Here is a 16,359-nt window from a genome sequence, read left to right on the forward strand (position 1 = left end):
AGCCATCTAGAGTGCAGAGATCTTCTGGTCAACTGTCTCTCGTTGTCCCTCGTACCAAGTGTATAACTAAGGGGGACAGACAGGGCTGCTGCTCCTCGCCAGTGGAACTCTTTACCTCATCACATAAAGGAGTCGTCTACAGTTGAACTGTTCAAAACGAGATTAAAGACTCATTTCTATTCACTTGCATTCCATGACCTTCAGTAATACTGATGGTTTCCTCTTTGTGATTATATAACATTACTTCTATTTATTATGTAATTTATTTTAAGTTCATATATTTTATTTCTATTTATGTTTTTATGCTAATTGTTTTGTTTTTCTTTTATTCTATTATTGTAAAGCACTTTGGCCACAGCATTACTATGTTGTTTTAAATGTGCTATATAAATAAATTGACATTGACACACACACGCGCGCGCACACACAGTTATGCTCCAGTTTAGCAGTAATCAGGAAGCATTTCTCATGTGGTTTCCACCAAATGAGCAGACTTATCATCTCAGTCAGTGACATTAAGTGCTAATGTCATCAGTGTCATCACTTTAGCAGTGATCCCCTCCACAGAACATGATTTTCCTGCACACCAGATGGGGTTATAATGAGGCATGGTCTTTGCTTTGTGTTTAGATAAAAGGGAAAAAAACAGTTGTGTAACATAACTGGGGCAATGTGATTGGACATTGAGGCGATGTGAAATCGTCTAGAGACAACTAAATTTGCATACTGAACACACTAACACAGACTTCTAGTCTCTTGGTAATTTGCATCTGGGATTACTACATTAATTAAAAAATAATGCAACTTCATATGTACTCTATAATGAAGAGTGGTGCAGAAGAAGTGCTGCTGCCCAGACACCAGGAGCCCAGGGTTCAAGTCACGGGTGCTCCTAATGTGCAGTGTGCATGCACAGGTTTCTCCCTCCGACAGCACAAGGGCATGCAGGTTAGGTGGGCTATCGATGCTCAACTGAGCCCTGATGTATGTGTGTTCACCCTGTGACGGGCTGGCACCCTGTACCCTAGTGTAGTTCCTGCCTTGCACCTGGTGCTTGATGGGATAAGCGACCCTGTTCTAGGTAAGCAGCAGGTTTGGAGGGTGGATGGGTTGGTAATGAGAGATCATTTGCATTATCAGAGTATGCACACCTTACTATGTACGTTTTATAGTTAAAGTTATTTAAATAAAATATGCTTTTCAAATGTAAAGATTAATTTTATGTAAAGTGTTTATGATATGTTTTTTAGCACATATTTGTTCCTCAGAAGGTCCCATGTTAGTCATACACAACACTACACTGCATGTGTGTCAAGTACTCGTCTATTCATTTAACACTTTGAGGGATGAATATTTTTTCCAAAAAACATAGTTTTCTGAAAAGCAATGGCGTCACACAGACATCAACATACAACGTGGCTGTGGCTGCCAGTTTGCCAAGAATGTGCGGCAGGCTTGCTGCCAGGTTGTCTTCGCGTGGCTGGGGCAGCAGCAGCGGCCACGGTCACAGTGCATTGCAATCTGGTTTCTACCTCTTGTCATTGTTAAGTGGCAGTCCTCCCAGTCGAACAGTGCCACAGGCGTGTCAGCTACTTGAACCTGTTCAGCACCACAAATAGCTGGGGACCAGTCAGCTGAAGCCGGAACCTCACAATCGTTTTCGATTGCTTGTATCAAAACCAGTCTGACAAGTCATACTCCAGTTCAGAGGGAACAGGCAAAACGTCGTCCCCGGAGTGTTCTGCTTTACACATCCACTTGGATTTCTCGCCAGGTGTCAGGGCCAGTTTTGCCATTGTTTGTGCCTTTCTACTCATGGGAGTACAGCAAATCTCAGTCAAAACCAACAAAGCTAACTTTCTTTCTAGCAACAAGACACCAACTAGAACATAACGGTTGGTTTTGTCAAAGTTGACAGTTGATTACTATCGTCAACTCCTCCTTTTGACAAAAATCGACATCAGCCCTGAAAGAGTTAATAAAACAAAGAGCAAAGGAGCATCTTTCATGTGCAAGCTCTTACCTTTGGGTTGTGCATGACAATGGTCTCGCCAGTTGGGAACTCCAGGCGCTTGTGCCACTGATTGGTAAATACGGCTTTCTTGTATTCCGACTGTAACACAGAAAAAGAAAACAAAATATTTAGGACGTGGGAATGCGCCATCTCCCCCCTTCAGTGTGCACACAATTAGAAAAGCGGTGATGCATTTACAAGAGCCGAGGAGGAGTCTGTAGACCAGTGCACAATCCAGGCAGCACACAACTGGGCCCAGTCATGAACTTACCCCAAATCTGAAACCACCCTGAGGGTCAGCCATCTAATAATAAATATGCCAGCCTGCACAAAAAATGCTGCAGAGTCTGAGGGGACAGATGATTAGCAATCAAAACGTAACAAAACAAGTCTGTCACGAGTCCCAATCCAGTTTGACCTGATTTAGGAGACCTAAAAGAAAGGCTACTTGTAGAGTCTGAGAAGTGTGTCTTGTGCAGGAGACCACCAATTGAAATTTAGAGTGATCTGAAGGGAAAGCCTCCCGCCTGAATTGATGCACTAGTTAACATAAGGACAGCACAGAATAAAAGTGGATGAAAACAAACAAGGGTCTTAAATGGCCCATTAACTCTTTAAGGTGGAAGAGGACGCTAGTCAGCTATAATCTACGACAAATCTCATCATTACGTTTTAGATTGAATCTCTTTACTAGAAGGAAAGTTAGCTTCACTGATTTGACCTCAATTCCGTGCACGGCATGAATAGCAAAGAACCTCTAAAATGGCATCGACATCTGGCGAGTGACCAAAGTGAATGTGCAAAGCAAAATACTCTGGACAACGTTTTGCAGGTTATCGCTGAATGAAACTGTGATCATCCGTCTCCGATTTTGATACAAGTGATCTGGAGACAGAAATCGAAAACAAAAGTGAGGTACAGTAGAACCTCGGGTCACGAACGTCTCGGACCACGTACAAATCGGTTTACGACCAAAAAATTCACCAAACTTTTGCATCTGTTCATGACCACACACTCGGGTGACGAACAAGCCAGTTTCCCTTCCGGTTCGTATGCACCAATGATTTCCGCACATGTTCAGTCTCTCCCTGTGCATTCCCTGTGCAGCGAGCGAGCAAGAGTGAGAGACAGCGAGAGAGCGTATATATATATTTACATACAGCTCGTACGGTCCGGAACGGATTAATTGTATTTACATACAATACAATGGGGGAAATTACTTCGGGTTACAACCAAATCGGGTTGCGACCAGAGTTTTGGAACGAATTACGGTCGTGACCCGAGGTTCCACTGTACCCCTCCCTCAGCAATGTTCGCCTGGGAGGACCGCCACTTATGATGACAAGAGGTACAAACCAGATTGCGTTGCACAGCCAGCCAGCCCGCCACTCATTCCTGCTGGCCATTAAGCCTCTGCCAGTGCGGACGTTGAACAGGTATCAACAGCAGCCACACAGCATGCAGCAACAGACGTCTTAGGTTGATTTATGTGTGAAACCATTGCTTTGTGTGCTTAAGAAAACTCAAAGAGTTAAAACCTCACAGTGCCCAGCATGCTGCCGCATTGCATTTACATTATGTACTTGTTTAGCAGATGCAAAGTGGCTTACAAAAGAGGTCAAGTAAACATCAATCTGAGGGACTGATCGGGAACAAGTGTTACAGGACCAGGTTACAAAATTGTCCATCACAAGTGGAGGACAAAATTCAAAAGTGACACCTGCTTAGTTGCAAAACCCTGACAGCTAACATCACTTACAGAAATTCACCAACCAAGAGAGTTTTCAGATTCTTCCTAAATGCATTAAGGGAGTGAGCTGCTCAAATGCAGGTGGGCAGCTCGCTTTACCAGCTAGGAGCTACACATGAACAGACTGGATTGTCTGATACCACACAGAGATGGCATTTCTAGAAGCCATTCATCAGCAGACCCCAGTGGTCGAGAAGGAGCATAGAACCTCACAAGTGTCACACAAGTTTTTCAAAGCTACAAAATGGAAAATTCTTGAATTTAAGCTCGAGTGAGCAGGACTTCCATATGCTGAAGAGAAAACGTAAGGAGACAAGCCCCCCGAAGATGGCTGCATGAGAGGCTTGGCACAGCATCACCAGATATATCCTCAGCACCTGCTGATGTCTATAAATTGCAGACTTCAAGCAGTCACTGCATGGGAGGGATATGTGACAAAGTCGTAAATATGGCAATGGTTTTAATAGACCTGCCAGTGCTGTGTCTCAAATGTTATAATGCCACCCCTGAACCGGTTAGAAAAAATATGGTATGACTGAAATTTACGCAAATCCTCTTAAATGAATGTCTGCAATGTGCACATTAATCACAATGCCAGAGTTGTTTGATTTGTAATTTTAGACTGTGCAACAGAGGCGGAGAAACAAAGGAGAAATGTGTCTTTGTCCAAACCTTATGGAGGTTACTGTGTATATGGGGGGGTTGGAATAAGTAATGAACGCAACAACATTTCTTTCAGTACACATACAGTGGGGGAAATAAGAACTTCATCCCCTGCTGAATTTGTGAATTTGCTCACGTACAAAGAAACGAACAGTCACAAATTTTTATGGTAGTTTCATTTTAATGGAGAGACACAGAATATCAACCGAAAATCCAGAAAAAGCACATGACATAAAAGTTATAAATTGATTTGCATGTCATTGAGTGAAATAAGAATTTGATCAACTACAACCAGCTAGAATTCTGACTCCAACCGATCAATTCCAGATACTCCTGATCTCAGCTCTGATTGTGTATAAAGCCCACCTGTCCACAGAATCCGCTCCTCCCATTCCAACCTCTCCACCACCACAGGCTACACCAGAGAGCTATCAAAGGACGTCATGAACAAAGCTGTAGTGGGCTACAAGACCATCAGCAAGAAGCTTGGTGAGAAGGTGACAACTGTTGGTACGATTATTTGGAAATGGAAGAAATATAAAATGACCATCAATCGCCCTCGGGCTGGAGCTCCATGCCAGATCTCACCTCATGGGGTGAGGATGATCATGAGAAAGGTGAGGGGTCAGCCCAAAACAGAGATCCTACCCTGCTAGGCCCTTGAGCAAGACCCTTAACCTGTAATTGCTCCAAGGTGCTGTACAATGGCTGACGAGGAATACGAGGAATTGTATAAGGCGAAATAAAGAATAAAAAACAAAAAAAAAGAAAAAAAAAGCTTCTTGTTGATGGTCTTGTAGCCCATTCCAGTCTTGTCCCTGATGTCCCTTGACAGTTCTCTAGTCTTGCCCGTGGTGGTGGAAAAGTTGGAATGGAAGAAATTGATTCTGTGGCTTTATACACATCATGAGTTGAGATCAGGAGTATCTGAAATTGATTGATTGATTGATTGTAATCTGGGTGCTAATCGGTGGGAGCCAGAATTCTGGCTGGGTTGTAGGGGATCAAATCCTTATTTCACTCAATGACATGCAAATCAATTTAAAACTTACGTGTTTTTTCTAGATTTCTGGTTGATATTCCGTCTCTCTCCATTAATACTCGCATCCCTGAAGCCCTACGAAAAAACTCGTAATCCTGGGCCACCTTAAATTCCTTCGCACTTCTCCATCAGCATCTTTTGTTTTGTAAATGTGTCAATCAGCACAAGCAGCTGGCTATCCCATCCCATCACCCCACCAACCCAGCTCAACTCGGGCAAAAAAGTTCTGCCAGCTCAAGTCTGTTTATTTGGGTGTGAGGTGCCTGGAATTGTACAGGGTAAATGATATATCATTATTTTGAACAAATGCATGTCATGTGTGTTCCGTGTCTACAACGTTCTGTGTAAATGTAGGATGACAGGAAATGCGAGGCAAGAAATGTTCAACACATAGCTAAAACAGACATTTTTTCCATGTTACTAGGGGGTTCCGCTCCCTGCTCACTTCGGTCGGCCACCCCCATGTTTGGTTTACCGGATATACAATTTAAAGAGATTGTTATTTTCATGGGAATTGTTACATATGAATTATTTTCACTGTCACTTTAAAGCTTTGTAACAACAATACTTGTCCTTTATTTTCGCCCCCGGGCATGGTTACATCTTTCTCGCAGGACGTATAACGCTGTGAAGGGGGGTGCGGCTGAACGCACGCTAAGGAGATGCCGTTGGATCATCTGCCATCTTTCTGCTGCTGTTGCGCTGCCCGTCGATCATTTGACAGCCTGTACAGCAGCACACACGCAAGGAGAAGCGGTCGGATCTTCTGCTGGGTTTCTGCTGCTGGCGAGCTGCGTGTTCTGCTTGTCGCTTGTCGTTGTTTTAAGAGCTGGGAGCAAGTTAAAGTGTCTCTCGCGGGACTTCAAATTGTCTTTCCGATCATGCCTCGTCTCCCTAGTCTCCTTCCCAAAGATTTTTTTTTTTATAATAGAGAGGTAGCACAAACGACAAAATTTTGACATGTCCAAATATCAAATAAAAACTTTCACAAAAGGTACACGTATAACAAAACAAGTGCGTTTTTATTCAAGAATAAAAGCAAAGAAAAAGAAATCAGGTTAGGGTATTTCACTGTCACGACTGCTTTGGTAGTACAGCAGTAAGAACTGTCGACTCATAATCAACAGGCCGTGAGTTCGATTCCAGGCCCTTCCTAGATTTACCATTTTGAGTAGTGATCTGCTCTTATTGTTACTATTATACAATAAAAACATACACTTGATTTGAGTCTGTAACAGCTGGTGTAAATGTATGCTACGTGTAAAGGTCAGCATTTTATTCAGTTTTATTCTCACAGTCACATTTACTCTAGCCCCGATCTGACACTGCTGTTTTCAAATAAAGACGTGCTATAAAAGAGGTGTACCCAGATGAGGATGAGGGTTCAACATTGGAGAAAGAGAACAGAAGCCCTCCCCGCAAGAAATGTCCACTCACATATAAGAACAACGCAGCTGCACCAGGCATAAAGGAGAAAGGATGGCACCTTTTGGATGCAGCAAGAGGTCAGGCATAATTCTGCCGGTGAATATTACTGGCCAATCTGCCACGCATGTCCTTCAATGAAACAGCAGGGCCTACAGAGCTAACCAAGGTATCGGTCAAAGCTCTGTTTGTGATTATGTTTTGTGATGGTCTTTACATAAAAAACATTTATATGTTACTTATATAAAAGCCACATGGCATGTTATTTACCTTGATTTATTTACTTATCATCCTACTGCGTAAAGTCACAAGTAGACTGCAGAGTTTCCTGGGTTTGATGCCGACGCAGTACATGTGCAATGCCACTCCTGATTGAGGAAAGGATCAGTTATGAAAAGTGCGACGGCAGCTTCCACCTGCAGCTGTAGATACTTCAGTACGCGAGTGACTCTCCACGCTAGTGTTTAGATCTGACTGCATTGTCGGTACCGCTGCTCACATACTGAAGTGTCAGCGTGCCTATGTCGATAAAATGAAACTACCATAAAAATTAGAGACTCTTCATTTCTTTGTAAGTGAGCAAACTTACAAATTCAGCAGGGGATCAAATACTTGTTTCCCCTACTGAGGTTAGTCACACGAACTTCTTAGCAGACATTGGTATTAACTCAAGAAATCAGTAAATATAAAGAATTAACAACATTAAAGGCCATAAATAAAGGTCTGTGTAATAAAATGAAGTTTGTGACAATCTGATGTTCAGTTTTTTCTATTTAATAAATCTGCAAAAAGAAAATTCCCGTTTTCACTTTGTCATGCTGGTGGGAACCGAGTGTTATTCGATAAAGGGAAAATGTAACACAACAAAAATGGAAAAAAAGTGAGGGGGTCTGAATACTTTCTGAATCCACTCTATGAAAAGTCCCACCCCATGGTGCCCACCCTCACCACACAGTCCCAAGTGGATGAAACTAATAACAAAAGAGAGAAGGCACGGCTGAACAAGGGAAAAATAAAACACCATTAACACTAGAATTACCAGAGCCTTCGAAAAAACTCGTAGATCCATCCCACCTTAAATCGCTTTGCACCTCTCCATCAGCGTCTTTTGTCCTGTAAATTTGTCGATCAGCACAAGCAGCCTACTATCAAATCCCCCCCGCCCCGCACAGTTATCTCAGCTCAAGTCTGTTTACCTGCGTGTCAGTTGCTTGGAGTTGTATAGAGTGAGAAGTCAAGCAAAATGACACCTTTTATAAATACTATATCGTTATTTGAAACACATGCATTTCATGTGTGTTCCGTGTCTACAACGATCTATGTAAACACATCGTTAAAACAGAAACGTTTTTCATGTTTTAGTAATAATTGACAAAATGTAGACATGAAGTGTATAATGTGTGAAGCCTGAATTCCAAATATCAAATAAATAAACACTTTCACAAAAGGTACAAAAATAACAGAACAAGTGTGCTTCTATTCAAGAATACAACTGCAGAAAAAGAACATGTGTTAGGGTGCGACATTGACACACATTTGCTACGACCATGTCAGTGGAGCAACAGTATCAACTGTTGACTGGTAATCAAATCTTCACAGATTTGACCCCGGACGAGTGCATTTTGAGAAGTGAGCTGCTCTTATTCCTACTTTTGTAGAATAAAAACATACATTTGATTTCAGTCTGTAACAGCCAGTGTAAATGTGTGATACTTGTAAAGGTTAGCTTTGTTTTTTTTAATTCAGTTTTATTCTCTCAGTCGCGTTCACGATCCCACCTCCCCCACTCCCCGATCTGACACTGCTGTTTTCACATAAAGACGCGCTATAACAGAGGTGAACTTAGATGATGACAACGGTTCAACATCGGAGAAAGAATGCACATTGCACTTTTGCCGTCACTGTACTTTGTATATGTGACTTTACGCTGTAGGAAGTAAGTAAGTAAATAAATAACATTCGATCTGACTCTTATATACAATGTACAGCGACGGCAGCTTCCACCTTCAGCTATAGACTCTCCACTCTAGTGTTTAGATCTGGACGGTGCTTGTGCCCAAAACATTAACATTTATACTGTACGTTACTTACATAAAAGCCAGATCGAATGTTATTTACCTTAACTTATTTACTTACTTCCTATGGCGTAAAGTCACAAGTAGACTGCAGAGCTTCCTGTGTTTGATCGACAACGGCATGCTCAAAAAATACGTGTAATGCCACGAAAAGTGCACGCTGACACTTTAGTTCACAATCAATGGTACGAGAATGCAGTTAGACTTTTTTTGGGCACATACAAAGAGTTAATCGGCTAACTAAAAAGATTACAATATGTGAGCTTTCGAGGCAACTCCGGCCCCTTCTTCAGGCGAGATGGAATACAGAGATTGGAGTTCCCTGTGTTTAAATGGACACAGCATTGGAAAACCTTTAAGTGAAGCATCTTAAATGTACAAACTTAACAGACCTCGTAAAGCTAAGATTCATTTAGCAAGAGAGGAGAACAATGTCTAGTCGAGATCTTCTGATAACATGAATGTCCAACAAAGTCTTATGAAGTTTCTGATGCGTTTTTCAATACAATGTGGGTCTGTAGTCAGGTTGTCTGTGTCTGTGCGAGAGACGCACACAATCCTCATAATCAAGCCATAAAGCTCTGGTCTCTAACTATACCCTGTTGTAATGTGTTCAATTTTAGCAGGAGTTTCACTTCCCATTCTTTTCACTCTTGCTGTGTTCTGAAGTTGCCCATAAGGACTTTAAAGTCCCTCTCGCAGTGTCAATGGCTGTTGAAGTGTCATTTTGCTTGACTTGTCACTACATTCATAATGGCTAACACAATTGAGAGTCGGAAGGTTTTCCAACTCAAATCTAGGGCCAAGTTTGCAGCATTTGTGTCCAAAGGGAGTCCAATGTCTGCTGGAAAGAAAAAAAGCAGAAATCGTCTACATACACTGAAGCAGAACGATCTAAAAGATGGCAAAACAGGTCATTAACAAATGACTGAAATACTGCCAATGCTTTGGGCAAATCATAGGGAATGACCAAGTATTCAGAAAGGCTAGAGGCCGTATTAAAGGAAATCTTCCATTCGTTGCCTTCCCTAATGCAAATTCAATTATAAGAACTCCTTAAATCTAACTTAGTAAAAATCAAAGAGCCTGTAATTTGATCGATCAAGGGACAAATCAAGCGAAGAGGACAATTATTCTTAACGGTGATTCTATTTAAGCCCTGAAAATCGATACAAGGGCACAACAAACAATCTTCTGAGAAATGAAAAAAACGTTACCAGGGGATTACTGGAAGGCCTCATAAACCCACTCGTCAGATTTTCCTGAACACAATCATCCACAGCCCATAACTCCACATGAGAAGCAGTAAATACACCCCTGGCAGGAACCCTAAGCCAATTCTACGACCTATAAAAGGGGAGCACAAGTGACTCCTGCACCTTAGAAGTCATGGTACACATGGGGAAGGGTAATAACAACCTGACTTGAAACAGAGTGGAGGAGAAGTCTCGTGCAATTTGTAAAAGCAGCTCGGACCTGGGACACCAGTTTGTTTCCTTCTCTAGTAAAATAAGGAGAGTGTTTGGAAAGCCAAGAATTACCAATCGTTTAGAAGACGGTAAAACAAAACCAAATGTAATATTTGTTGAATGTAACATCCCCACCTGCAAAGTGATTGGTGAAGTTATTATTTTAACCCAACTTATACAAGCCAGCAAAATCTTGACTAAAAATTTCTCCACAGCCTGAAAATCCACAAAAATTGTTTGTCTGTTATAAATCATAGCAGTTAAACTATTTTTGGAAGGGCTTAACTACAAAACCCCATTCCACCATCCTCATCCTGACATGGACTTGTTATTTCCCAGAACTTGTTGACAATGGGCTACAACATGTCCGGACTCCTTGCAATAAAACCAGCCAAAGTGCTACACCAGGATGACTTTCTGGAAACCCTAGTGAGGTTTTCCCTACTTCCAGAGGTCCAGATGGCCAATGCTGTTGTTCTGATGTACTAAGCACAAGGACTCTGTTTCTTTGCTACTTAAAATATGAAGGGTTTAAATGCCTGTTCCCCCTCATTCCTGTTCTCCCCCCATAGTGCACATCTTTTGGACAGTAGTCAATACCTCATCTAAGGTGTCTTCTAGATCATAATTTGCAATTTCATCTTTGATCCCATCAGCCAGACCACTTCTAAAAACCAAAACTAAGGCTGCATTATCCCACCCAGAATCATCTGTGAGGGTCTTAAAGGAAACAAAATTGTTAATGGCCTCATTTCCTTGTTTTAACTTGAGAAGAGCTTCTCAAGCATTCCGAGTGCAATCTGGAATATCAAAAATTCTGGTGAATTCTTTCAAATGTCTTTCTAGATATACAGTGACATCTCACAGAAATGGTTTGCTTTTTGATTTTCCACCTACTTAACACAAAATGGACATGTTGTTTTACAATATGTGTGTAATCTCAAGACTGCTCCAGTTAGGGGTCGCCACAGCGGACCATCTTCTTCCATATCTTTCTGTCCTCGTCATCTTGTTCTGTTACACCCATCACCTGCATGTCCTCTCTCACCACATCCATAAACCTTCGCTTAGGCCTTCCTCTTTTCCTCTTCCCTGGCAGCTCTATCCTTACCATCCTTCTCCCAATATACTCGTCTCTCCTCTGCACATGTCCAAACCAACGCAATCACGCCTCTCTGAGTTTGTCTCCCAACCATCCAACCTGAGCTGACCCTTTAATGTCCTCATTTCTAATCCCTTCCATCCTCGTCACACCCAATTCATTTTGGAACAAAGTATTTCGGACTGATGAGACAAAAATTGAGTTATTTGGTCAGAACAAAAAGCGCTTTGCATGGCGGAAGAAGAACACCGCATTCCAAGAAAAACACCTGCTACCTACTGTCAAATTTGGTGGAGATTCCATCATGCTGTGGGGCTGTGTGGCTAGTTCAGAGACTGGGGCCCTCGTTAAAGTCGAGGGTTGGATGAATTCAACCCAATATCAACCAGTTCTTCAGGATAACGTTCAAGCATCAGTCACAAAGTTGAAGTTACGCAGGGGCTGGATATTCCAACAAGACAATGACCCAAAACACAAAGGCATTCATGCAGAGGGAGAAATACAATGTTCTGGAATGGCCATCACAGTCCCCTGATTTGAATATCATCACAAAATCTATGGGATGATTTGAAGCAGGCTGTCCATCAAATTGAACTGAAGAGATTTTGTATGAAGAATACCTCCATCCGGAATCCAGACACTCAAAGGCTATAGGAGGACAGTGTCTAGAGGCTGTTAGATTTACAAAAGGAGGCTCAACTAAGTATTGATGTCATATCTCTGTTGGGGTGCCCACATTTATGCACCTGTCTTATTTTGTTATGGTGCTTATTGCATATTTTCTGTTAATCCAATAAACTTAATGTCACTGCTGAAATACTACTGTGTCCATAAGGCATTTCATATATTAAAAGGAAGTTGCTACTTTGAAAGCTCAGCCAATGAGAAACAAAAATCCAAAGAATTAAGAGGGGTTCCCAAACTTTTTCATATGACTTTGTACAAGGCAGACACTTAGCTTCTAATCTTCGAGGTTTGTTCAATGTAATATACTCACCCATAAAATCTAAAACACCAGAGATCTTATCATCATTTGATGCAGAAAAAACATTTGACAGAGCTTCAATGAGGCAACCTATTCACCACACTGCTCAAATTTGCATTTGGTCCAAACATATGTGCATGGATTAAACCACTTTATACTAGTCTAGAAGCCTCAGCTTGTATTAACAACATTATTTCAAACACTAGAATGTGGTACTAGACAAGGATGCCCCCTATCACCATTGCTCTTTGCAATTGCCATTGAGCCACTGGACATCATCAAATGTAAAGGAGATTACCAGAGAAGGACTTGAACAGAAAATATCACTTCATGCAGATGATATAGTACTGTATGCATCAGTAGTCCTAGACGCACTAGCAGAATTTCAAAAGATATCCAGACTCAAAATTCATTTTAATAAAAGTGTGCTTTTTCCAGTGAAGTCTCTAGCAAACAGTATTAGACTGGACACCTTCAATTTATTTTAGTAAATCAGTTTAAATACCTCAGTGTAAACATCACAAGTAAATATAAAGATCTTTTTCAACAACATTTTGCTATCTGCATGGAAAAAATTAAAAAAGATGTGAACAGATGGTCCACCCCCCAATCTCATACAGTATTAGCAGGGAGAATCAGCACTGTTAAGATGAATATCCTTCTCAAGCTTCTTTTTCCAGAGTATCTCCATATACAGTAAATTAGCAAATCGTTCTTTAAGAAATTAGAATCAGCTATAACCTCAGTTATTTGGAATCGGAAACATCCATGCATCCAAAGGGTGACTCTACAACAACCTAAAGCAGAAGGGGCCATCGCATTACCTAACTTTCGATTTTATCACACCGGCAAATATACAGGCCATAAAGACCTTGACAATGACTCAAATCGATGAATATACAAAAGCATAGTGTGCAACAGAATTAAAACCTAGTGGTACCTCTTTATAGGTTCTAAATTGTGCCCCAGTAAATACAAATTATCGTCAACATACTAATACTGTAATTCTATTGTCCTTCAATCACTCAGAATATGAAACCAATGCAGGAAGCACTTTATGACAAAGAAGCTTTAATCTGTTGCACCTTCCCATGATAATCACCGTTTTCTTCCCTTTCAAACCTACACAATATTAAATGACCTGAAAACAATTAAGAAATTTGTATATAGATAATATCTATGCATCTTATGAATAATTATACTTCAAATTTAAATTGCTGTCAACACAATTTTTCCACTAATTTTAAATCAGAAACTTTGCTAAAAGGAACCTGACTAATTTTCCTCACCTCCCACACATTTCTGTTCTGAGGCAACACTGATCAGTCTTGAAGATTCAGACAGCATCTCAATAATACATATTTAAAAAAAAATTAAGTCTCCTCTTTTCAAAGTTCCCATGGTACAGTGGGGAAAAGATCCTCTGAAAAGGAGTGGAAGGCAGCCATGCATAGAATACACTCCAGCTCCATATGCGCAAAGTATTCAATCATCTAATGTAAAATCTTTTATTGAGCACATCTCTCTCGTTTAAAATTGTCCAAAATGTTTCCGGGGTAAGATTTAACCTTTGAACGCTGCAGTCGGACTCCAGCCTCACTGGGCCACGTGTTTTGGGCCTGCACCTAATTAACATCATTCTGGACCAAAATCTTTGTCTTAATGACTATCGGCCAGTCGCTCTCACCCCTGTCATCGCAAAGTGCTTTGAACGACTGGTAATCACCCACATCAAAGCCTCCATCCCAGCTGATCTAAACCAACACCAGTTTGCCTATCGGTCAAACTGATGAACTGAGGACGCCATCTGTGTGGCTCTACATGCTGCCCTCTCGCACCTGGAAAAACCCAACACCTATGTTAGGATGCTCTTCATTAACTACAGCTCTGCATTGAATACCATCATACCTAACCAGCTGATCAAAAAACTATGCACTAGGACTTGCTCCGTCCATATGCAACTGGTTACTGGATTTTCTCACCATCCGCACCCAGTCTGTCAGGATGGGCAAACACACATCCTCCACCCTTACCCTGAGCACCCTGATGTGTATTAAGTCCCCTTCTCTATGCAGTCTTCACCCATGACTGTCAACCCATCCACCAATCAAACATTATTGTTAAATTTGCGTATGATACGACTGTCATTGGGCTTGTAACAGACTACAATGAAGCTGCATATAGGGAAGAGGTTCAGAATCTGACAGCATGGTGCAACACCAACCACCTGGTCTTAAATACCAAAAAGACCAAAGAAGTTATTCTGGACTTTAGGACCACTAAAAAGACCAATCACAGTCCGATAACAATCAGTGCAGATGCCGTGGAGGGAGTTTCCAGCTTGGAGTTTCTAGGAGTCACCATCTCAGAGGACCTGTCCTGGGCTGACAACAACTTAGCTAGAATAGGCAAAGCACAACAACAGGAAGCTAAGGAGAGCTGACCTCCCCCAGAAGTTGCTGGTTAATTTCTATAGAGGCACTATAGAGAGCATCTTAACTAACTGCATGATGGCCTGCAGGTACAACAGCTGCACCAAGGCTGCTCAAGAAACCCTGCAGTGGGTCGTAAAAACAGCAGAAGCCATTATTGGGACTGAACTACCAATCACTACCTGGAAAGGGGTCTCTCTTTGAACTGCCTTTCCCAAGGTTTCTTCCATTTTTTCCCTACTAGGTTTTTTTTGGGAGTTTTTCCTTGTCTTCTTAGAGAGTCAAGGCTGGGGGGCTGTCAAGAGGCAGGGCCTGTTAAAGCCCATTGCGGCACTTCCTGTGTGATTTTGGGCTGTACAAAAATAAACTGTATTGTATTGTATCACTCGAACTCTCGTATAAGACTCACTGTGTGAGAAGGGCCAAAAACATTCTCAAGGACAAAACTCATCCTGGAAATTCTTTGTTTGAGCTCCTCCTGTCAGGAAGACGCTTTAGGTCACTCCATGTTCGCACAAACAGACTAAAAAACAGTTTTTTCCCATCTGCCATAAACTTTTTGAACTCTGAATCTCCTCAGTCTGAGATCATTTTTAATTGAACATGTGCAATAAACTATATTGGTAATGTGCAATATACTAATGTAATACAATACAGAATATGGAATGTACTATTCATTAATAGGTGCAATAACAATTTATGCTGCTGTACTTTGAGGAATAATAATTTGCTCTGGTTACTTGATCACTTAACACTGTACACGAGATATTTGGAATTATTTGACTTTTCTTTAAATGCACCGTGGGGCTGTCACAAAAAGTAATTTCGTTGTGTTACACAATGACAATAAAGTGCTTGAACTTGAACGCATACCAGACGGCCTCTGTGTCACAATCACTCCTGACCCATTAACAGCCGTGTTTGGTGGGCTCACAGAGGGGCTTAAAGTGGAGAAGGGCAAATTGACTGATTGCCGACACCACACAGCTAACACGTAGACTTAACCAAACTAAACTTAAGCAAACTGGAAGAATCCCCACCCACCTGTTATACGTCAATGGGTAACCAATGTTCTATGGTATTTGAAATTGGAAAAAATGTAATTCTCACATAGAGGATCTGTACAAAACTTTAAAATCTGCCAAGATCTAAATAATAAAAGTTTTCAATAAGCATGTACGAGGGTTGTCTGGGTTCCGCGCGGAATTTTATCGTTTGTCGAGTGTCAGCCTGTCGAAACCTGTTCTGCTGTGTAGAGGGATTATTCAAGTGGTTGCATGTTTTTGTTCAGATGTTTTGCTTCCTCTCTTCCTTCAGAATGAACAGGAGAAGCAAACGAACTGAGAGTGTGCAGCCGGCGCTAGCGGCGAAGCTCCCGACTCCGTGTGTGCGTGACTTTCGA

At 41.5% G+C, this 16,359-nt stretch overlaps 1 protein-coding gene across 2 annotated transcripts in view; it reads right to left on the reverse strand.

The window, feature by feature from the left end:
• sec23ip (SEC23 interacting protein) overlaps positions 1–16,359 on the reverse strand; it is a 124,769-nt gene that overhangs the window by 93,555 nt on the left and 14,855 nt on the right. For both annotated transcript variants that reach the window (XM_028825607.2, XM_028825606.2), the window contains exon 5: positions 2,024–2,113. In XM_028825607.2, coding sequence (XP_028681440.1) covers positions 2,024–2,113 — 90 coding nt within the window. The remainder of the gene's footprint in view (positions 1–2,023; positions 2,114–16,359) is intronic.

Source organism: Erpetoichthys calabaricus, chromosome 2 (genome assembly GCF_900747795.2).
Source record: "Erpetoichthys calabaricus chromosome 2, fErpCal1.3, whole genome shotgun sequence".
NCBI classification, from domain to species: domain Eukaryota; kingdom Metazoa; phylum Chordata; class Cladistia; order Polypteriformes; family Polypteridae; genus Erpetoichthys; species Erpetoichthys calabaricus.